The 22,947-nt window shown below is 43.0% G+C and overlaps 1 protein-coding gene across 1 annotated transcript in view; it reads left to right on the top strand.

Moving 5' to 3' along the window:
- MTCH2 (mitochondrial carrier 2) overlaps positions 1 to 22,947 on the top strand; it is a 68,586-nt gene that overhangs the window by 40,607 nt on the left and 5,032 nt on the right. The window contains exons 4-12 of the mRNA XM_089675835.1: positions 2,700 to 2,726; positions 4,722 to 4,778; positions 16,385 to 16,442; positions 18,527 to 18,578; positions 19,064 to 19,123; positions 19,242 to 19,335; positions 19,782 to 19,823; positions 21,600 to 21,667; positions 21,749 to 21,824. Coding sequence (XP_089531961.1) covers positions 2,700 to 2,726; positions 4,722 to 4,778; positions 16,385 to 16,442; positions 18,527 to 18,578; positions 19,064 to 19,123; positions 19,242 to 19,335; positions 19,782 to 19,823; positions 21,600 to 21,667; positions 21,749 to 21,824 — 534 coding nt within the window. The remainder of the gene's footprint in view (positions 1 to 2,699; positions 2,727 to 4,721; positions 4,779 to 16,384; positions 16,443 to 18,526; positions 18,579 to 19,063; positions 19,124 to 19,241; positions 19,336 to 19,781; positions 19,824 to 21,599; positions 21,668 to 21,748; positions 21,825 to 22,947) is intronic.

Genomic DNA, 22,947 nt, shown 5'->3' with positions numbered 1-22,947 from the left:
GGCTGTGGATAAAGGGGGTACCACCAGTCCTCCTGTACAGGGCCCAGGCCAGCCGGGGAGCCCAGGCAGCTGGGTGCATCGGATGTAGGCAGGGAGGGTGATGAGTGAGACGGTGGGGCTATTACTAGAACTGATCCCTTGTATTGCTCTCTCTGCAGCAACTGGCTTGTACTCCTATCCCTTCTGCTGGGTTTTAGCTGCTGCAGAGAGAGCCATACAGGGGCTCTGGTTCCAGTAATAGCTCTCACGGCCCCCAAAACCCTCCCTGTGCACCATATGTTTCCCCCTGCTGCCCAGGCCCCCATGTGTGCCCCCACCCCTGCAGTGCTACCGGTTTCCCTCCTCTCCTTCCCACCGGTAGCTGCAAACACACAATAGGATCCTTCAGGATGGAGAGTAGGGGAAAGGGTCCAGTAAATATGTCACATTTACCATCTCCTTCCTTTCCTGAATTAACCCAATGAGTGATTGGTACTGATCACTCACTGTGGTCATTCATAACTGAAGCATAATAGTGTTGTTTTTTTTGGGGGGGCGCGCCCTGTCAGGTTGGCTGTATGGGGCCCCATGGTTTCTAACAGCAGCCCTGCTAGCAGCAGTGTGCATGAGGCCTTAAAACTCAGCTTTTATTGCTCTTCATCAACTTGACAGCATTTTAATATCTGCTCAGCTAGTGTTAAAGTACAAATTGTATTCGCATTGATTTTCAGAAGGCTTTGTGCTGGGTTAATGTCATCATATCATTCTACCGCTACTCCCAGAAGAACATTTAATGTCGAGTATTATGAATGATTATTTAGGGAACTTTCAGCTGTTGCTTTTATAGACTACCTACTACTTAACCATCTCCTCCATCACTTATAGCCCCATTCCAGGCAAAATATGACCCCTTATAGCCCCATTCCAGGCAAAATATAACCTCTTCCCTCCCACCCTATCTCCCTTAAATACTTATAGCCCCATTCCAGGCAAATATGACCCCTTCCCTCCCACCACCCCTAACCCATCCTAGGGGAGGTTTTTTGGGGGGTTTTTTTTTCTTACTCAGAGTCTTCCATCCTGGTCACTCACCACTGCTGTTTTTGGGTGCAGGGGACTGCTAATGCAGCTTTGCAGAGATATCTCATGTCAAAGCCACTCTTATTCTGGATCCTGAGAGGATCTCGCTGCAGAACAGCCATTAGAAAGTGTCCACGTCATTAAAGCAGTGATATAGACACCGAAAGAAGGCTTGGGACTGGAACATCATATCATCGCAGATTTAGGTAAGTAAAATGGCATTTGGCAGTTTGGTTTTTTTTTTCTTTTTCCTCCAATACAGCAATCAGTTAGTGTGGGGTGTGAGGGAGGACAACAGTATCCCAGAAATGGTCTTTAACCACTTGCTGACTGCAGATAGTTGAATGACGGCTTCACCGCGGCCGGCCAGTTCTGGGAGGACGTCATATGATCGCTGTGTCCTATGGACACAGCTGATCACATGATGTGGTAAAAGGCCAATCACCGCAGCCTTTTACCACATGATCAGCCATGTCTAATGACACAGCAGATCACTGGTAAATGCACTTTCCTCACGCTGTCACAGCGTGAGGAAAGTACTGCCGATAACCAGCAATTGTCAGAGGAAGGATCGGCATCGAACATCAAGGCACTGATGATCAGTGCCACCCAGCAGTGCCGTCCACCTGTGCCCATCAGTGCCTTGTAGTGCCACCTACTTGTGCCCAGCACTGCCACTAGTCAGTGCCATCAGTCAATGCCACCCATCAGTGCCCATCATTGTTGCATATCAGTACAGCATCATCAGTACTCATCAGTGCAGCCTCATCAACGCACATCAGTGAAGGAGAAAAATTTACCTGTTTGCAGAATGTCATAATAAAAACAAAGAAAAACTTTTTTTTTCCCAAAATTTTGGCTCTTTTTTTGTTTATATGCAAAAAATAGAACACCCAGCAGTGAGTAAATACCACCAAGAGAAAGCTCTATTTGAGTGAAAAAAATAATAAAAATATCATATGGGCGCAGTGTTGCATGACCGCGCAACTGTCATTCAAAGTGCAACAGTGCTGAAAATTGGCCTGGGCACAAAGGGGGTATAAGTGCCCGGTAGGCAAGTGGTTAAAGTCCTAAAATCCTTAACGTGGGTAAAATCTTACAAAAAATAAATATATAAAGTAAGTTTGGGGTATCCGTAATGTAGAATTGGTAAACCATTGCTATGGGGTTGTTGCAGCCTTTACTCCTTTTGTAAGGATTTCCCTTTTCTTCTTATCCTAGAGACACCACATGATGTGAGCAGAAATCTCTACTCTTAGTGGTCAGTGGACCAGGTGGCCCCATTGGAAGATTTCATCTCACCCAACTGTTCCATAGGCGATGATTACATTTTGGATTTGCCATCCCGTTCAGCCCTGGTGACAGTGGTCACCAGGACTAGAGAAAGTGGATAAAAACCTGAAGAGGTTTTAACCCTTTCCTCCTTTACCCCCTTGTCTCTGTCTCATACATTATTTCATATCGTAGCTCAGTTTGGGTTACCCTGGCCTGTGACGGTTTTGGCAGCCAGGAAACATATTGGTATTGACAATAGAACATTTTTTAAAATGTTGGTGACTGAGATTTGTCCTCCCCAATGTGTGCGTAGTTAGCAGAACAATTTAACGTTTTTTTTTAATTTTGTTTTTTTTTCCCCACAGTGCTACCAGAGTCAGAATCAGGCAGAGGTAAGTAGGCATTGGTTTTTAATATAGACCGTAAGCTTGTATTCATCTCCTAATGGAGTCGCTAAATTAAAAATAAGTTTAAAGTGTTACTAAACCCACAACAGTAAAATCAGTCTGTATATGCAGTAAAGCATGTTTGCGATACTCACTGTGGAACCTAAGGGGTTAATACTCTGCATTGTGTAAAAAGGATGTTTGATCCTCTCTTCTCTGATTCTCCCCTTCTTCCATAATCCCCAGTTCATCTACTGATAGAACAGAGCCTCGGGGACACTCTGCACATGCTCCGTTTGGTGTGTACTGCTAGAGAGTTTTTTTCTTTTTCTTGGGAGGGTGCATGTGATCAGCACAGGGCCAATCAGCACTGTCCAGAGGGTCAGGGGTCATGCAATCTCATAGGTCAGTGAGAGCAGAATGAAAGCTCCTCCTACAAGCTTTAACCAGTGCTCAGCTGGACACTGATAGAAGTCACAAAACTGCTCTAACTGCTGATGAGAAAAGGTATTTAGCAGTTTATATTTACTAAAATAATTGCATTTCCTAGATTTGTAAGCTCTAACAAGCCAGGTCCTCTGTTTTCTCATGTACCAAATTGTATTGTAACTGTAATGCCTGCCTTCATTTTATAAAGCGCCGTGCAAATGGTTGGCGCTATATAAATCCTGTATAATAATAATGTTTTATGTTCTGTGTACTGTGGGAGACCAGATATAGTAAATGCAGGGTCCAGGGTTTAGTAACATTTTAAGTGGCAAAAAAAAAAAAAAAACACTAAGGGTTCTCTATGTAAAAAAAAACTTGTTGGATGAATGACACATGCATTTGCCTAGCTTTCACAAATTCTGCCTGTATGTTACTTAATATGTTGAATTCCTATGATCATCAGCTCCATCTAATGACCATATAGTGGTATTCACCTGATTGAGGTATTTTAGGAAAACATTTACATTTTCGCCACAGGATGGAGCAGATGATCATAGGAAATCAATGTATTAATCCACATTTATTAACATTAGTGTTCTTGGTCTTACACCAAGTTCATGAACATTAGAATCTTCGGCCTTACATCCACATTACCTGACTGTTTGCTCTATATAAAACCTGCATAATCGTAATTATTAGTCCTTACATCCACAGTCATTGACAATGGTGTTCTAGTCCTTACATCCACAGTCATTGACAATGGTGTTCTTGGCCTTACATCCACAGTCATTGACAATGGTGTTCTAGGCCTTGCATCCACATTCACTGACAATGGTGTTCTAGGCCTTACATTCACTGACAATGGTGTTCTAGGCCTTACATCCACATTCACTGACAATGGTGTTCTAGGCCTTACATCCACATTCACTGACAATGGTGTTCTAGGCCTTACATCCACATTCACTGACAATGGTGTTCTAGGCCTTACATCCATATTCACTGACAATGGTGTTCTAGGCCTTACATCCACATTCACTGACAATGGTGTTCTAGGCCTTACATCCATATTCACTGACAATAGTGTTCTAGGCCTTACATCCATATTCACTGACAATAGTGTTCTAGGCTTTATATATCCACATTAATTGACAATGGTGTTCTAGGCCTTACATCCACAGTCATTGACAATGGTTTTCTAGGCCTTACATCTACAGTCATTGACAATGGTTTTCTAGGCCTTACATCCACAGTCATTGACAATGGTGTTCTAGGCCTTACATCCACAGTCATTGACAAGGGTGTTCTAGGCCTTACATCCACATTCACTGACAATGCTGTTCTAGGCTTTACATATCCACATTCATTGACATTAAATTTCTAGGCATCATTTCTGCTCACCATTATCCTTGAATACTGCAGAGCTCTCTCTGATTATTTAATGGACTGCATGGGTTAACGTTTTCATAAAATCTGTTCGAAAAATGTTCCAGATGGTATGATGGCTGGATACCTTGTAGATTGTTGTGTGGTTCATGTTTGTTCTTTTTTTTCAAATCTTTTGCTTTCCTGTAGGAGGGTGAAAATGAACAAAAGGAAAACAGTACCTCCCTTGACCATGTAATAAAAGAGGTAAGCACGCGTATCCTAGTGTATGGGTTTGTTTCCTAAGGGTATGTTCACAACAGGTGCAGTAGGACTTCATTGAGTGGCTATTTCAGCGCAGTCCCACTGCAAGGTAAAGCAAAATGCTTTGCCTCCTACCTGGCGGGTTCTGGTGCGAACTGAATAAAGTATGGCAGGCCACCGCCACCTTGCACCACACACCGGTCAATAGAACTTAATGAAGTTATCCTGTATGACATTTCTTCTTAAATTCCTTTATTTTAATAAAGTTTTGACAATTTACAGATGTGGGTTCAAAAACACACAACATAATGTCGGACAATAGGTAAAATCCATTGTCATGAAAATGTCATCAATAGTCTAGGCCAGTGGTCGGCAAGTCGCGGCTCGCGAGCCACATGCGGCTCTTTACAAACTTAAATGCGGCTCTTCTGTGTGCCGGGCGCCCGCTCCCCTCCCTCCTCTCGGGCGGCCGCCCCAAAAGTCAGGACTCTGCAGCTGTCAGGATGTAGGCGGGGCAGCCAGGATGTAGGCGGGGCAGCGTGACGAACTCCTCTCCTCTCACAGTCCGCCCTGAAGACCAGAACGGCGCGGGAACACGTCGAGAAGAATGCGCGGAGCAAAGGTAAGTGAATTGACACAGGGGGGACTTACTATAGGGGGGATGAATTACTATATGGGGGATGAATTACTATGGGGGATGAATTACTATGGGGGATGAATTACTATATGGGGGATGAATTACTATATGGGGGATGAATTACTATGGGGGATGAATTACTATATGGGGGATGAATTACTATATGGGGGATGAATTACTATGGGGGATGAATTACTATATGGGGGATGAATTACTATATGGGGGATGAATTACTATATGGGGGATGAATTACTATGGGGGATGAATTACTATGGGGGATGAATTACTATATGGGGGATGGATTACTATGGGGGATGGATTACTATATGGGGGATGAATTACTATATGGGGGATGAATTACTATATGGGGGATGAATTACTATATGGGGGGATGAATTACTATATGGGGGATGAATTACTATATGGGGGATGAATTACTATGGGGGATGAATTACTATATGGGGGATGTATTTTCAGTTTTAAAAATGTGGCTCTCAAAATAAATTTCAATCGTGGTTTTGGCGAGATTTGGCTCAGTTGAAAAAAAAGGTTGCCCACCACTGGTCTAGGCAATACTAAAATAACCGAATTCCAATTAACAATCGAATACTGAAACTTAATGTGCTGAATTCTCAGTGTAGAACCTTTTATTTTATGTTTTCAGCTTAATGGGGTTGAGGAATGACATAGACTCTAGCGGTAGTCTTGTCCCAAATATGGTAGGAAATCAACATACATCAAGTTGTAAACATAAAAACAGTATGGAAGGTGCTTCTAAGAGCAGGGGGGAAGGGTAAATAAGGAGAAAAACAAGCCGGAGCTCCCCGAAAAGAGAAGTGGGTATCCCTCTACCGGGTAAGAGGCTGGGAGGCCTCACCCACCCCACCCCACAGTGCCAGCTGGAGCCAGATATCTGATGGGACATGCGGAGCAGTGTGGCGGAGACCTTGTACCACCTGGTGAGTATTTTGGAGCTGGTTTCCTGAACCCTTGAGGCAAAAGAGGATTTGTGGGAGAAATAGAGTATTTTCTCCCTTTGCTGCATCGTGAGTTGTAGGTCTAAATCTGCCTCCCATTTGGCCAGAAAAGGTGGGACGTAGTCAGCTCCCAGGTGGATCAGGGATGCATATATCTTCGAGGGGGAATGGCATACCGGTTCCCTCCTATGGCAGATGGACTCAAAACTTGTAAGGGGTCTGGATATGCCTGGGGTCTGGATATGCCTGGAGCAGTGGTGAAGAAAAAATGCAACTGAAGCCCTCCCCAGAGGTCCAAGGGAGGGTCAGCAAGTCGAGAGAGGTCCGTGGAAATGAGTGCACCCCCGAAGTCAGGAAATCAGTCAGATGGGTGCGGCCAGAGGCTTTAAGGCGAAGAAATTGGGGATGGCTAAGACCAGGGCCAAACTCTGAGTTACCCAAGATGGGAACCATAGGGGAGGGCTGTGGAAAGATCAGGGAGGCACGGAACATTGCCCTTGAGACCTGTAGAGTGCTGCCTAAGGTAGGGTGAGCACAAAGTTTTCTGGGTAATGGAGAGGAAAGCCAGGGTCCAACTCATGGCAGTATCCCCGGAGTCCTCCATTTCCATGTCAACCCAGTGCTTGGCCCCCCCATGACAGTGCCAGTCCACCACTCTGGTAAGATGAGTTGCTTTATAGAAGGCCCGAATATCCGGGAGGCCGACACCCCCAGACATCTTGGGTAAGGTTAAGTGGTGTAGAGCTAAACAGGGTTTCCCTTGTGAGCAGACAAAGTTCCAAAAGAGGGAACTGAGTCTGTGGAGGAATGTTGGGAGAGGTATATCGGAAGGGCTTGTAGAAGATAGAGGACTATGGGAGTAACGTCATCTTAAGAGCGGTTCATCAACCAAACCACGTCAATGTAAGAGGTCTTCCTTAACCACTTCCTGTCTGGACACTTTTACCCACTTCCTGACCAGGGCAATTTTCAGCTTTCAGCGCTATCACACTTTGAATGACAATTGCGCGGTCATGCAACACTGTACCCATATTAATTTTTTACCATTTTTTGAGACAGATAAAGCTTTATTTTGGTGGTATTTATTCACCGCTGGGATTTTAATTTTTTTTGCTATGTAAATAAAAATGTTCAAAAAATTTTTTAAAAAGTGTTTTTCTTATAAAATTTTGCAAATAAATAATCTTTTATCATAAATCTTGACCAAAATTTATTCCGTTATATTTTTAGTAAAAAAAAAATAAGCCAAATTAGTTTATAACCAAAAATTATAATTTTTAAACATTTTTTTTACATTTTTATTTTATTTTTTTATATTATTTATGGGGTTTTTTTTTTTTTACATACTGTCACCCTAGCAGTACAGTGTCACCATGGTGACACTGTACTACTTGTGGGGGTGATGAAGATTTTTTTTTTTTTTCTCAGTGATTGCAATAATTTCTCTTTCTCTGTCTGCATTCTTGGAGCAATTGAGAAATACTGAGTGAGCTGTGATTGGTCACACCTTGTCACATGGTACAAGGCAGTTGTGAATAGCCTTGTACCATGTGACCTCTGTGATCATTCACAGATTTCACACATAGTAAGCAATGATGTCACAAGTGACATCTTGCTTACTACTTTGCATGTGATCACTGATTGGCCTATCAGTTATCACATGATCGGGACCTCATACAGAGGTCCCGTCCGACGATCGGTGTTTCACTGTGTCCGGAGCACACGGCGGGCACTGGATCGCGGTGCTGTGCGCTCCCAAGGAGCGCGCACAGCTAGAAAAGGCGGGTGCCGTTTTTATAAACAGCAGGCGGACGGCAAGAGGTTTAAGTTTAAGAAGAAGTGTTAAATGTTTGCTCCATACAATTTAGAGGGGTCCGGGGCAATATAATCGTGCTCAGGTACCTAATGGCTTCTGCAGCCCATCTGTAGGGAAAGGATGGTTTAAGCCCCGGATTGTAGTCGCATCCGCAGAGATGTTAAGGGCGGAAGATTTTGACAAGTTGACCTTGAAGTTGGACAGAGAGCCGTATGTCCGTAATCCTCGTAATATATTGGGCAAAGATGTAAGTGGATTCGTGAGGTCGTCTGCGAAAGCTGAAACTTTGTGGCATCCCGAGGGTTTACAAAAACCGGTAATATTAGGATCTGAGCAAATTGTGCACAGGAAGGGTTCCAGCGTTAAGATAAAAAGGACAGGAAAAAGGGGACACCCCTGACGTGTCTCATTCGAAATTGGGAAGAAGATAGACCTAGTTTGGTTGACTTTCACTGCCGCTGAAGGGGAGGAGTAGAGGGCAGAAATCCAGTGACGCATGGGGGTCCTGAGACTATTATGTTCTAGAGTCTCTTGCATAAATCACCACTGGACCCTATAGAATGCTTTTTCTGCATCCGTGGAGAGCAGAATAAATACAGTGACCCTTAAGGTTTGTGGAGAACATGAGATGCTGTTTATTAATACTGTTCTGACAATCTGCAAGATCAATCTCTGCCTAAAGACATCAGAAGGTGCTCACCTGATCCAGCAGCTGTTTGCAGTCATGGCTGCACAGCCAACGGCCCTCTAATGTTTGTAGACAGCATTAGATACTGATTTGTTTATTTATTTTTGCCTTCACTCGACCTCCAGTCATTAAAGTGACTAAAGCTTGCAGTTTTATTTTTAAAAAATAACAAACATGTTATGGTTACCTGCTCTGTGCAGTGGTTTTTTACAGAGCAGCCCCGATCCTTTTCTTGGGTGCTCCCCACTGCCGAGTGCCCCCAATAGAAAGCCTCTTGCTATGGGGGCACTCAAGCAGGATCACTCCTGAGCCGCACTCCTAGGAAATTTGCATTGTCCATGCACACGCTGAGCGTGGCTCGGTCCTGCCCCCACTCTCTCCTCATTGACTCAGATTGAAAGCAGCAGGAGGCAATGGCTTCTGCTGCTGTGTGAGCCAATGAGGAGAGAGGGGCCTGGGAGAGCCGCTGCTCTCATGCTCCTCACTGGATCGAGATGGGGATCGGGTAAGTATAACGGGGGGAGGAGATGCTCCCAAAAGGTTTTTTACTTTAAAGTGGTTCTAAAGGTAGATGGTATTTACCTTAATGCATTCTATGCATTAAAGTGTACAGTATGTAAAGGCATAGATTGGGGGAAGGCATAGATACTCTGCTAAAATTTTATTGCCCAAATGGTGAGGAAGACCGTAAGAGCACCACACCAATAACCAAAGTACAAACAGCTTTTTAATTAGTTCATATTAGAGCAGTGGTTCTCAACCTTTCTAACGCCGCGACCCCTTAATACAGTTCCTCATGTTGTGGTGACCCCCAACCATAAAATTATTTTCGTTGCTACTTCAGAACTGTAATTTTGCAGTGGGAGGAATAGTGCCACATCATTGGTGTCATTGGGAGGAATAGTGTCCCATCGTTGGTATCAGTGGGAGGAATAGTGCCCCATCACTGATGTCAGTGGGAGGAATAGTGTCCCATCGTTGGTATCAGTGGGAGGAATAGTGTCCCGCCATTGGTGTCAGTGGGAGGAATAGTGCCCCATCATTGGTATCAGTGGGAGGAATAGTGCCCCATCATTGGTATCAGTGGGAGGAATAGTGCCCCATCATTGGTGTCAGTGGGAGGAATAGTGCCCCATCATTGGTGTCAGTGGGGGGAATAGTGCTCCATCATTGGTGTCAGTGGGAGGAATAGTGTCCCATCATTGGTGTCAGTGGGAGGAATAGTGCCCCATCATTGGTGTCAGTGGGAGGAATAGTGTCCCATCATTGGTGTCAGTGGGAGGAATAGTGCCCCATCATTGGTGTCAGTGGGAGGAATAGTGCCCCATCATTGGTGTCAGTGGGAGGAATAGTGCCCCATCATTGGTGTCAGTGGGAGGAATAGTGCCCCATCATTGGTGTCAGTGGGAGGAATAGTGCCCCATCATTGGTATCAGTGGGAGGTATAGTGCCCCATCATTGGTGTCAGTGGGAGGAATAGTGCCCCATCATTGGTATCAGTGGGAGGAATAGTGCCCCATCATTGGTGTCAGTGGGAGGAATAGTGCCTATCATTGGTGTCAGTGGGGGGAGGAATAGTGCCCCATCGTTGGTGTCAGTGGGGGGAGGAATAGTGCCCCATCATTGGTGTCAGTGGGGGGAGGAATAGTGCCCCATCGTTGGTGTCAGTGGGGGGAGGAATAGTGCCCCATCGTTGGTGTCAGTGGGGGGAGGATTAGTGCCCCATCGTTGGTGTCAGTGGGGGGAGGAATAGTGCCCCATCGTTGGTGTCAGTGGGAGAAATAGTGCCCCATCGTTGGTGTCAGTGGGAGGAATAGTGCCCCATCGTTGGTGTCAGTGGGAGGAATAGTGCCCCATCGTTGGTGTCAGTGGGGGGAGGAATAGTGCCTATCATTGGTGTCAGTGGGGGGAGGAATAGTGCCCCATCGTTGGTATTAGTGACACCAATGATGGGGCACTATTCCTCCCACTGACACCAATGATACTTACCTTGCTGACCCCTGCTCCAGCCTGGGCTCGCTCTCTCCCTCTCCCATCTACAGCCTGCAGAAGCAAAATTTGCACTTACCTGTCAGCTGTCTTCCTTCTCTGGCCTCTCTCCTCTTCACTCGGTCCGGCAGCTCCCTCGATCTTCTTCGATCTGCGCGCTCTGCCGCTCGGCTCCTCCTCTCCAAACTCCACCTCCTCGCCGGTGATTGGCCGCCTGTGTGCCTCTCCTGAGCTACAGTTCCGGTGGCCAATCAGCGGCGAGGAGGCGGAGCTGTTGAGTGATCCCAGAGGTGTGGCCAGGTTACAGGGGCAGCATATCATCCCGCCCACAGATCGCGAGACAGAGCAGCGGTGTCTCGGTTCCTAAGACCATCGGAAATATGTTTTCCGATGGTCTTAGGCGACCCCTGGGAAATGGTCGTTCGACCCCCAAAGGGGTCGCGACCCCCAGGTTGAGAACCGCTGTATTAGAGTGAAGTTAATTCATGTCCTTCTGGGGCATTAAACCAAAGAGTGAAGCAGCAGCAATTGGTTGCACAGTTAACCTTTTAATATATAATCAGGACTCTGATTATTATTGTGGTGCTCTTAATGCCTTCCTCACTCTTTGGACTTTACTGAGGGCCCCCGCACTGGCCTACTGAGCTTTGAGGGCACCTTTACTCTATCTCTGTCTATTGAACTGATCTTCCTCAATATGAGAGTTTACACAGTTACATAGTTAGTCTGGCTGAAAAAAAAGATACAAATCCATCCAGTTCAACCATTAAAAAAAAAAAGTTATATTCCTACACCCACAGTTGATCCAGAGGAAGGCAAAAAAAACCCCAACAAAGCATGATCCAATCTGCTCCAGCAGGGGAAAAAATTCCTTCCTGATCCCCCGAGAGGTAATCGGATATTCCCTGGATCAACTTTACCTATAAATGTTAGTATCCAGTTATATTCTGTGTATCTAGAAAAGAATCCAGGCCTTTTTTAACCTCTTGGTGCCGGGCACACGCAAACGTGCGGCCTCCTGGTGTCTGGGCTTTGACTCCGAGTGGCTGCACATTTGCACGCAATTAAGAGAAACATATGTGCTGAGAGTGCGCGCCCTGCACGCTCCCACCACACGTCTGGTACTCATGGAAAGGTTCCGATTTCCTCTTGCGATCGGGATCTTTCCCAATCATGTGACAGCGAATCACGGCGGTCACATGACCCTAAAACCCCGCCCTGCCTCCTGGCTTCTGAAACTCTTAAAGGGCCGGGAGGCGCCGGCGCCAAGGGGTTAAAGCAATCCACTGAGCTGGCCGGAACCAAATCTTGAGGCAGTCTATTCCACATTTTCACAGCTTTCACTGTGAAGAAACCTTTCCGTGTTTGGAGATTACATTTCTTTTCCTCCAGATGTAGAGAGTGCCCCCTTGTCCCCTGTGATGACCTCAGGGTGAATAGCTCTACACCGAGTTCACTATTACAAACCACTGATGGATTTATACATGGTGATCATATCCCCCTTATGTATTATACATGGAGATCATATCCCCCCCTTATGTATTATACATGGAGATCATATCCCCCTTATGTATTATAAATGGAGATCATATCCCCCCTTATGTATTATACATGGAGATCATATCCCCCCCTTATGTATTATAGATGGTGATCATATCCCCCCCTTATGTATTATAGATGGAGATCATATCCCCCCTTATGTATTATAGATGGAGATCATATCCCCCATTATGTATTATACATGGAGATCATATCCCCCCTTATGTATTATACATGGTGATCATATCCCCCTTATGTATTATACATGGTGATCATATCCCCCCTTATGTATTATACATGGTGATCATATCCCCCCTTATGTATTATACATGGAGATCATATCCCCCCTTATGTATTATACATGGAGATCCTATCCCCCCTTATGTATTATACATGGAGATCATATCCCCCCTTATGTATTATACATGGAGATCATATCCCCCCTTATGTATTATACATGGAGATCATATCCCCCTTATGTATTATACATGGAGATCATATCCCCCTTATGTATTATACATGGAGATCATATCCCCCCTTATGTATTATACATGTTGATCATATCCCCCCTTATGTATTATACATGTTGATCATATCCCCCTTATGTATTATACATGGAGATCATATCCCCCCTTATGTATTATACATGGAGATCATATCCCCCTTATGTATTATACATGGAGATCATATCCCCCCTTATGTATTATACATGGTGATCATATCCCCCCTTATGTATTATACATGGTGATCATATCCCCCCTTATGTATTATACATGGTGATCATATCCCCCCTTATGTATTATACATGGTGATCATATCCCCCCTTATGTATTATACATGGAGATCATATCCCCCCTGATGTATTATACATGGAGATCATATCCCCCCTTATGTATTATACATGGAGATCATATCCCCCCTTATGTATTATACATGGAGATCATATCCCCCCTTATGTATTATACATGTTGATCATATCCCCCCTTATGTATTATACATGGAGATCATATCCCCCCTTATGTATTATACATGGTGATCATATCCCCCCCTTATGTATTATACATGGAGATCATATCCCCCTTATGTATTATACATGGAGATCATATCCCCCTTATGTATTATACATGGAGATCATATCCCCCCTTATGTATTATACATGGAGATCATATCCCCCTTTATGTATTATACATGGTGATCACATCCCCCCTTATGTATTTATACATGTAGATCACATCCCCCCTTATGTATTATACATGGGGATCATATCCCCCCCTTATGTATTATACATGGTGATCATATCCCCCCTTATGTATTATACATGGTGATCATATCCCCCCTTATGTATTATACATGGTGATCATATCCCCCCTTATGTATTATACATGGTGATCATATCCCCCCTTATGTATTATACATGGAGATCATATCCCCCCTGATGTATTATACATGGAGATCATATCCCCCCTTATGTATTATACATGGAGATCATATCCCCCCTTATGTATTATACATGGAGATCATATCCCCCCTTATGTATTATACATGTTGATCATATCCCCCCTTATGTATTATACATGGAGATCATATCCCCCCTTATGTATTATACATGGAGATCATATCCCCCCTTATGTATTATACATGGAGATCATATCCCCCCTTATGTATTATACATGTTGATCATATCCCCCCTTATGTATTATACATGGAGATCATATCCCCCCTTATGTATTATACATGGAGATCATATCCCCCCTGATGTATTATACATGGAGATCATATCCCCCCTTATGTATTATACATGGAGATCATATCCCCCCTTATGTATTATACATGGAGATCATATCCCCCCTTATGTATTATACATGTTGATCATATCCCCCCTTATGTATTATACATGGAGATCATATCCCCCCTTATGTATTATACATGGTGATCATATCCCCCCCTTATGTATTATACATGGAGATCATATCCCCCTTATGTATTATACATGGAGATCATATCCCCCCTTATGTATTATACATGGTGATCACATCCCCCCTTATGTATTATACATGTAGATCACATCCCCCCTTATGTATTATACATGGGGATCATATCCCCCCCTTATGTATTATACATGGTGATCACATCCCCCCTTATGTATTATACATGGAGATCATATACCCCCTTATGTAATATACATGATGATCATATCCCCATTATGTATTATACATGGAGATCATATCCCCCTTATGTATTATACATGGTGATCATATCCCCCCTTATGTATTATACATGGAGATCATATCCCCCCTTATGTATTATACATGGTGATCATATCCCCCCTTATGTATTATACATGGAGATCATATCCCCCCTTATGTATTATACATGGAGATCATATCCCCCCTTATGTATTATACATGGAGATCATATCCCCCCTTATGTATTATACATGTTGATCATATCCCCCCTTATGTATTATACATGGAGATCATATCCCCCCTTATGTATTATACATGGAGATCATATCCCCCCTTATGTATTATACATGGAGATCATATCCCCCCTTATGTATTATACATGTTGATCATATCCCCCCTTATGTATTATACATGGAGATCATATCCCCCCTTATGTATTATACATGGAGATCATATCCCCCCTGATGTATTATACATGGAGATCATATCCCCCCTTATGTATTATACATGGAGATCATATCCCCCCTTATGTATTATACATGGAGATCATATCCCCCCTTATGTATTATACATGTTGATCATATCCCCCCTTATGTATTATACATGGAGATCATATACCCCCTTATGTATTATACATGGTGATCATATCCCCCCCTTATGTATTATACATGGAGATCATATCCCCCTTATGTATTATACATGGAGATCATATCCCCCCTTATGTATTATACATGGAGATCATATCCCCCTTTATGTATTATACATGGTGATCACATCCCCCCTTATGTATTATACATGTAGATCACATCCCCCCTTATGTATTATACATGGGGATCATATCCCCCCCTTATGTATTATACATGGTGATCACATCCCCCCTTATGTATTATACATGGAGATCATATACCCCCTTATGTAATATACATGATGATCATATCCCCATTATGTATTATACATGGAGATCATATCCCCCTTATGTATTATACATGGTGATCATATCCCCCCTTATGTATTATACATGGAGATCATATCCCCCCTTATGTATTATACATGGTGATCATATCCCCCCTTATGTATTATACATGGAGATCATATACCCCCTTATGTATTATACATGGTGATCATATCCCCCCTTATGTATTATACATGGTGATCATATCCCCCCATATGTATTATACATGGTGATCATATCCCCCCTTAATCTCCTCTTCTCAATAAAGAATAAATTCCGTTCCTCTAATCTTTCCTCATAGCTGATCTCCTCCATGCCTCTTATCAGTTTGGTTGCCCTTCTCTGCACTTTCTCCAGTTCCCCAGTGTTCTTTTTGTGAATTGGTTCCCAAAACTGAACTGCATATTCCAGATGAGGTCTTACTAATGACTAGTCACTAGTGTTACAGCACTTATTCAGCCCCTCTGTATGAGGACAACAGAAACAAGATAGGACTACAGGACCCCACCCTGTTCATATTGTCCATAGCATAGAGTGGAGAGCACAGGATGGTACAAGCTCACACAATTTTCTAGCAAGATCAACAAGAAATGTTATGGACTTCTCATTGTTAGGGTTCAGATATGCTTTAACTGTGTTATCAGCTCCACCAAATGAATGGAAGCTTCTAAGAATAAGCGCCAATGCAATATACAAAGGACATATATATAAAATAGTAAATCTAAAGGTCCTTCTTACAAGTGGATGTGTTTGCATTTACTGCTTTAAAAATATACCCAAAGGCTTTGAATCCAGAATTTTGAGATTATTTTTCCTCCCTTTCAGACCACTCAGGAGATGGTTGCTCGTTCAGCAGCTACCCTCATCACTCACCCCTTCCACGGTATGTAAGATTTTCCAATGTGCAAAAAATTAAAAACTGTGATTGACCTTTGGTCCAGTGCGTGCGTGTTATAGTTCTAAAAATACACGGGGCTTGCAGCACGGGGAGTGTCATTAATTGTGCTTTATGGTAGAAAAAAATAAAATAATCCAGCATTGTAGCGGCATCCCTGAAGGAGGCCCTGAGATCATTTGTAATCTAGCCAGCAAAGAAAACCTAAGCAAAGTGTACCTGACGTCCTATGTAAGCTACTAAGGCTCATAACAGAGGTTTTATCCCTGGTTTACACTGAATGCTTCACTTGAAGTAGCATGATTTCAAAGCCACAGATCAGCGCAATTTGTACCTTGATTTCACTGTGGCTGGCGGCTTCATTTAACAGAAGGCAATGCTGGTTGCAATGAAATTGGGGAAAAAAGTGTTGAAATCGCACAATTTCAAATCGCACTGATTAAGACCGCGCCATAGAAATTAGATGCAACTTCCGGTGCGATTTGTAAATAGCATTTCACAGCTGAAGTCACATCGGCGTGAACCAGAGCTTAGTTGCATACATTTTCAAATACATGTTAAAACCGAACTGCCACCCCAATGTACCTCTGTAAAGTGCAGTCCCTAACGGAAAGCCATCTGAGCTGAGTCCCCAACTATGGGACATACACTATATTGCCAAAAGTATTGGGATGCCTTCCTCGCTCATCCATGTCTTTATAGACCTTGTTTTGTGCACTGGTGTGCAGTCATGTTGGAACAAGAAGGGGCCATCCCCAAACTGTTCCCACAAAGTTGGGAGCATGAAATTCTCCAAAATGTCTTGGTATGCTGATGCCTTAAGAGTTCCCTTCACTGGAACTAGGGGGCCAAGCCCAACCCCTGAAAAACAACCCCACACCATAATCCTCCCTCCACCAAACTTTACACTTGGCACAATACAGTCAGGCAAGTACCGTTCTCTTGGCAACCACCAAACCCAGACACGTCCATCGGATTGCCAGACAGAGAAGTGTGATTCACTACTCCAGAGAACATGTCTCCACTGCTCTAGAGTCCAGTGGCGGTGTGCTTTACACCACTGCATCCGACTCTTTGCATTGCACTTGGTGATGTAAGGCTTGGATGCAGCTGCTCAGCCATGGAAACCCATTCCATGAAGCTCTCTACGCACTGTTGTGCTCATCTGAAGGCCACACCAAGTTTGGAGGTCTTTAGCTACTGACTCTGCAGACAGTTGGTGACTTCTGTACACTGTGCGCTTCAGCATGCGCTGACCCCGCTCTGTCATTTTACATGGCCTACCACTTGGTGGCTGAGTTGTTCCCAGTTGCTTCCACTTTGTTATAATCCCACTAACAGTTGACCGTGGAATATTTAGTAGCAAGGAAATGTCACGGATGGAATTATTGCACAGGTGACAACCTATCACGGTACCACGCTTGGAGTCACTGAGCTCCTGAGAGCGACCCATTCTTTCACAAATGTTTGTAGAAGCAGTCTGCATGCCTAGGTGCTGGATTTTATACACCTGTCACCAAGGAGGTGATTGGAACACCTGAATCCTATGATTTGGAGGGCTGGCCCAATACTTTTGGCAATATAGTGTATATAGCTATGTACAAATTAGGAATAGCCTAGCCTGGAGACAGCTCTTTCCTAGGAACAGCAACGAGAGAGGGGGGGGGGAAGGAGAGAGAGAGAGAGAGAGATTTATTTTTTTTAGTTATTTGTGGCACAAAATGGCATCATTATCAGGATGTGACCTTTAAAAGTGGTTATACAGATGTACTGTAGGGCTGCATGGCATAGTACGTCTCCTTTTTTTTTTTTATACAAGGCAAAAGGCATAATAAGAGGATCAGTAAAGGGGAACCTACTTGGGGGTAGTAGAAGTGGGGGTGCATTGTAATCACAGAGCCTTGGTCCAAACACTGCACTAGGGTCCTTATCCTGCTTCTCTATGGCACTGGAGGTCCAGGGTGTGGGTCAGACCCATTACCACAGCCTAGATGCATAATCTTTTAATCTACAGCATTTCATTGATTAATCCTGTAACTTCTGAATATTTTCATGTTTCTCTTTATTTGCAGTGATCACACTACGGTGCATGGTGCAGTTCATTGGAAGAGAGACCAAATATGAGTATGTCCGTCTCCATACCTTAAAGTAGAACTAAAGGCAATTTTTTTTTTTTAAGAGAATTCTAACCCCTGTTCTATTTCCATTTTTTTTTCCATCTGTGCTGCATATGGGGGATAATTTCCCTTCACTTCCTGTCTTATAGCTAAAACAGGAAGTGAGAGGAAATCCCTCCAAAGTGAAGGAATCCCAGGGTGTCACCAGAACTAGTGTCCCCATTGGAATATTTCCCCTCTATTACTATTCTCATGGCAACCAAAAATGTGGGATTTTCTTTACTTTTAATTTTGATGAGAACAGTGAATAGGACAAATAGGATGAATCTTCATAACGGGGGCACAAGCAGCAATTAAATCTGACAGGTGTTCCAATTCCTCTCCACTCTCCAAAACTAAAAAAAAAAAAGTTTTGCCTTTTAGTTACACTTTAGAGATAAACTGGCAGTATTTGTATCCTTTATCCTTACATGGCTTATATTAACTTTACAGTGGGGTGTTTGGATCGGTAGTGACGATATACAAGGAGGAGGGCATTATGGGATTTTTTGCGTAAGTACATCTACAGTTACAACTGTAGGTTGTTTAATTGTCATTTCTATAAAAGAAGGAATATACATAGTGACATGTCGGATATATGTAGTGACACTGCTGATCTGTTTTATTTTAGCGGTTTAATTCCAAGACTACTAGGAGATATCTTTTCTCTGTGGATCTGTAACATGGCAGCTTATCTTATCAACACGTATGCTCTGGAAAATGGGGTATGTGAGTGCTTCCACTTTTATTTCAATACAAGCTTTTCTTCTAAGTGCCGTACACATGGGTCGAATATCGGCTGGTTCAAGAAAAACTGGCCCACATTTGGCTCGTGTGTACACCAGCCTGTCCGACAGAAGCCAACCAAACGGGCATGCTGGAAAACCAGCATCCGATCAGTGCTGGCAGCCAATGACTGCAAGCGCTGACCGGGGTGTTCTGGCAGAACAAAATAGTTCAGCGGAGAGATCACTGTGCCAACATCGGATAGTACAGCGAGCTCCTCCCAAGTGCTTTAGTTTTTTTGTTTTTTTTTGTTTTTGTTTTTTTCGTTCAGCCCACTGGATTGAGCGAAAAAAAACTTGATAGTGTGTACCAGGCATAAGGCATCTACTGTAATCCATTAATTTTATGATGTGTGTTTGAGCTAATGTCTGTCTTCTCTTTGCAGACAGTGAGCGAGATTAAAAGTTACTCTCAGGCCTTAACTGGGGTGAGTTTACTTCCACCATACTCCTTACAGTGTATCCAGCGTCCCAGCGCTCCTATTTTCCTGCTGCTTTGGGAGACTGCAGTGTTTTGTGTCCCATCTCTAATATACAATAAATAAGACCGGTATAAATTAATAAAGCTGTTTTCTTCTAAAGTTGTTCTGAGATTCACTTCGTAGTAGTATAGTTCAAATTAAATGTGGCCTTTGCTGCTGGAGAATGTCAAGTCCACTGAAAAATAAGCTATTATATTATATATCTATATTATATATATACATACATACATACATACAGTATTTATGTGGCTCCAAAAGGTTTGCTCAGCGCTGTACATTATAGTGGGGGACAGTACATGAGACAATACAGTAACAGAACAATACACAAGGGGGTCAAGGGCCCTGCTCTTTCGAGCTTACAATCTAGGAGTGTGTGTATATATGTATATATATAATATATATATATATATATATATATGCGTTTATGAACGCCTCGGTTAACGTAATTTTCGATTTACGTATGAAAATCCATTGAGAATAATGGCTCGGTTTATGAATTTTTTTCGCAACACGAACAGATTTAATTGGTTTTCAATGCATTTACAATTTTTTTTTTAATCCTGTCCCTGTACAGTACTATGTCTTTGAAGTGCACTTTATAAAGAGTTTTGAACAGATAAAACTTTTTTGACTTTTTTCTGACCTCCAGAACGGATTACAATTGGTTTTCAATGCATTTACAATTTTTTTTTTTTTTTTTAATCATGTTCCTTAATGCCTTTAACCTCTAGGCACCAGCTGCACGCTAATGTGCGGTCTCCCGGCGTCTGCGCCGAGCCACTGCACATTTGCAATTAAGAAAAACATATGTGCTGAGAGAGCATGCCCTGCGCCCTCCCAGCACACGTCCAATACTCACGGAAAGGTCCCGATCTCCTCTTTCAATCGGGAACTTTCCCGATCATGTGACTGCTGTGACAGCGAATCATGGCAGTCACATGACCCTAAAACCCCACCCCGCCTCCCGGCTTCTGAAACCCTTAGTGGGCCGGGAGGCGCCGGCACCAAGGAGTTAAAGTGCACTTTATAAAGAGTTTTGAACAGATAAAACTTTTTTGACTTTTTTCTGAACTCCGGAACGGATTAATTGGTTTTCAATGCATTTACAAATTAATTTTTAATCATGTCCCTGTACAGTATTTATCTCTTTTAAAGTGCACTTTATAAAGAGTTTTGAACAGATAAGACTTTTTTTTTTTTTTTTTGCTTTTTTCTGACCTCCAGAACGGATTAATTGGTTTTTCAATGCATTCCTACGGGAAACCGTATTTCGGTTTACAAATTTTTCGCAATACAAAAAGTCCCGCAGAACAAATTAAATTTGTAAACCGAGGTACACCTGTATATATATAAAAAAAAAAGCATTAAAGCAAATAACACTTTGCCAATGGCGTACCCCTTCTGTCACCACAGGTATCCCACAGTGCCAAGTAGCAGATATTACCGGATATATTCCCGGATTAATCAGAGGCTGTCAAAAGTCTGTAGCTTTTCATGTGTTTACAATATATGGACACAAATTCAAGAGAAAACTGAAGGCACAGAATTATAGAGAGAATTAAAATGGTAGAAGAATCCGGTACTTTGAAATGCAATATATAAGGGAAAAAAAAGAATGTATCAACAAATTGGAATTATTGAGCAAAAGATATTACTGAATGTGACAGATCTTGCCAGTGTGACAGTTCAATTGTGAGATGATTTTCCCTCTCTCCTCCTCAGTTCCTGGCCAGTATGTTGACGTATCCATTTGTTTTAGTGTCTAATCTCATGGCTGTGAATAACTGCGGGTGAGTACAGTGCATGACAGTCGGTGTGTAGTTGGCCCTTCTCTGTGTTCCCTATTAGATGGACCTGTTTGTGTCTTGCAGGCTGGTCGGTGGCAGTCTACCGTATGCTCCTGTGTACACCTCCTGGACAGACTGCTGGAGGCAGCTCAGCAAAGAGGTAATCCTTTACTTAGATTGCTCAGGCCAGACAAGCACTGGGCAGTCTTACAGGCAAATATGAGTTCTGTATTTAAAGTGTTACTAAACCCCGGACCCTGCATTCACTATATCTGGTCTCCCAGGACCCTGCATTCACTATATCTGGTCTCCCCAGACCCTACATTCACTATATCTGGTCTCCCCGGACCCTGCATTCACTATATCCGGTCTCCCCGGACCCTGCATTCACTATATCTGGTCTCCCCAGACCCTACATTCACTATATCTGGTCTCCCCGGACCCTGCATTCACTATATCCGGTCTCCCCGGACCCTGCATTCAATATATCCGGTCTCCCCGGACCCTGCATTCACTATATCCGGTCTCCCCGGGCCCTGCATTCACTATATCTGGTCTCCCCGGACCCTGCATTCACTATATCTGGTCTCCCCGGACCCTGCATTCACTATATCTGGTCTCCCCGGACCCTGCATTCACTATATCTGGTCTCCCCGGACCCTGCATTCACTATATCCGGTCTCCCCGGGCCCTGCATTCACTATATCTGGTCTCCCCGGACCCTGCATTCACTATATCTGGTCTCCCCGGACCCTGCATTCACTATATCTGCTCTCCCACAGTACAGACATGGAAATGCAATTAGTTTAGTAAATATAAACTGCTAAATACCTTTAACCACTTCCAGACCGGACACTTTTACCCCCTTCCTGTCCAGGGCAATTTTCAGCTTTCAGCGCTAGCACACTTTGAATGACAATTGCGCGGTCATGCAACACTGTACCCATATGAATTTTTTACCATTTTTTGAGACAGATAAAGCTTTATTTTGGTGGTATTTATTCACCGCTGAGATTTTTATTTTTTTTGCTATGTAAATGAAAAAGTCCAAAAATTTTGAAAAAGTGTTTTTTTTATAAAATTTTGCAAATAAATATTTCATCATAAATCCTGGCCAAAATGTATTGCGTTTATCTTTTTAGTAAATACACAAAAAAAATCCAAATTCGTTTATAACCAAAAATTATAATTTTTAAACATATTTTTTTTTACATTTTTATTTTATTTTTTTATATTATTTTTTTTTTTTTTTACATACTGTCACCCTAGCAGTACAGTGTCAC

The sequence above is a fragment of the Staurois parvus genome, unplaced genomic scaffold (assembly GCF_062004578.1).
Source record: "Staurois parvus isolate SC_StPar_1 unplaced genomic scaffold, SC_StPar_1.0 ptg000159l, whole genome shotgun sequence".
NCBI classification, from domain to species: domain Eukaryota; kingdom Metazoa; phylum Chordata; class Amphibia; order Anura; family Ranidae; genus Staurois; species Staurois parvus.
Note: the sequence above shows the minus strand (reverse complement) of the source record. Positions and strands in the feature narration are given on the sequence as shown.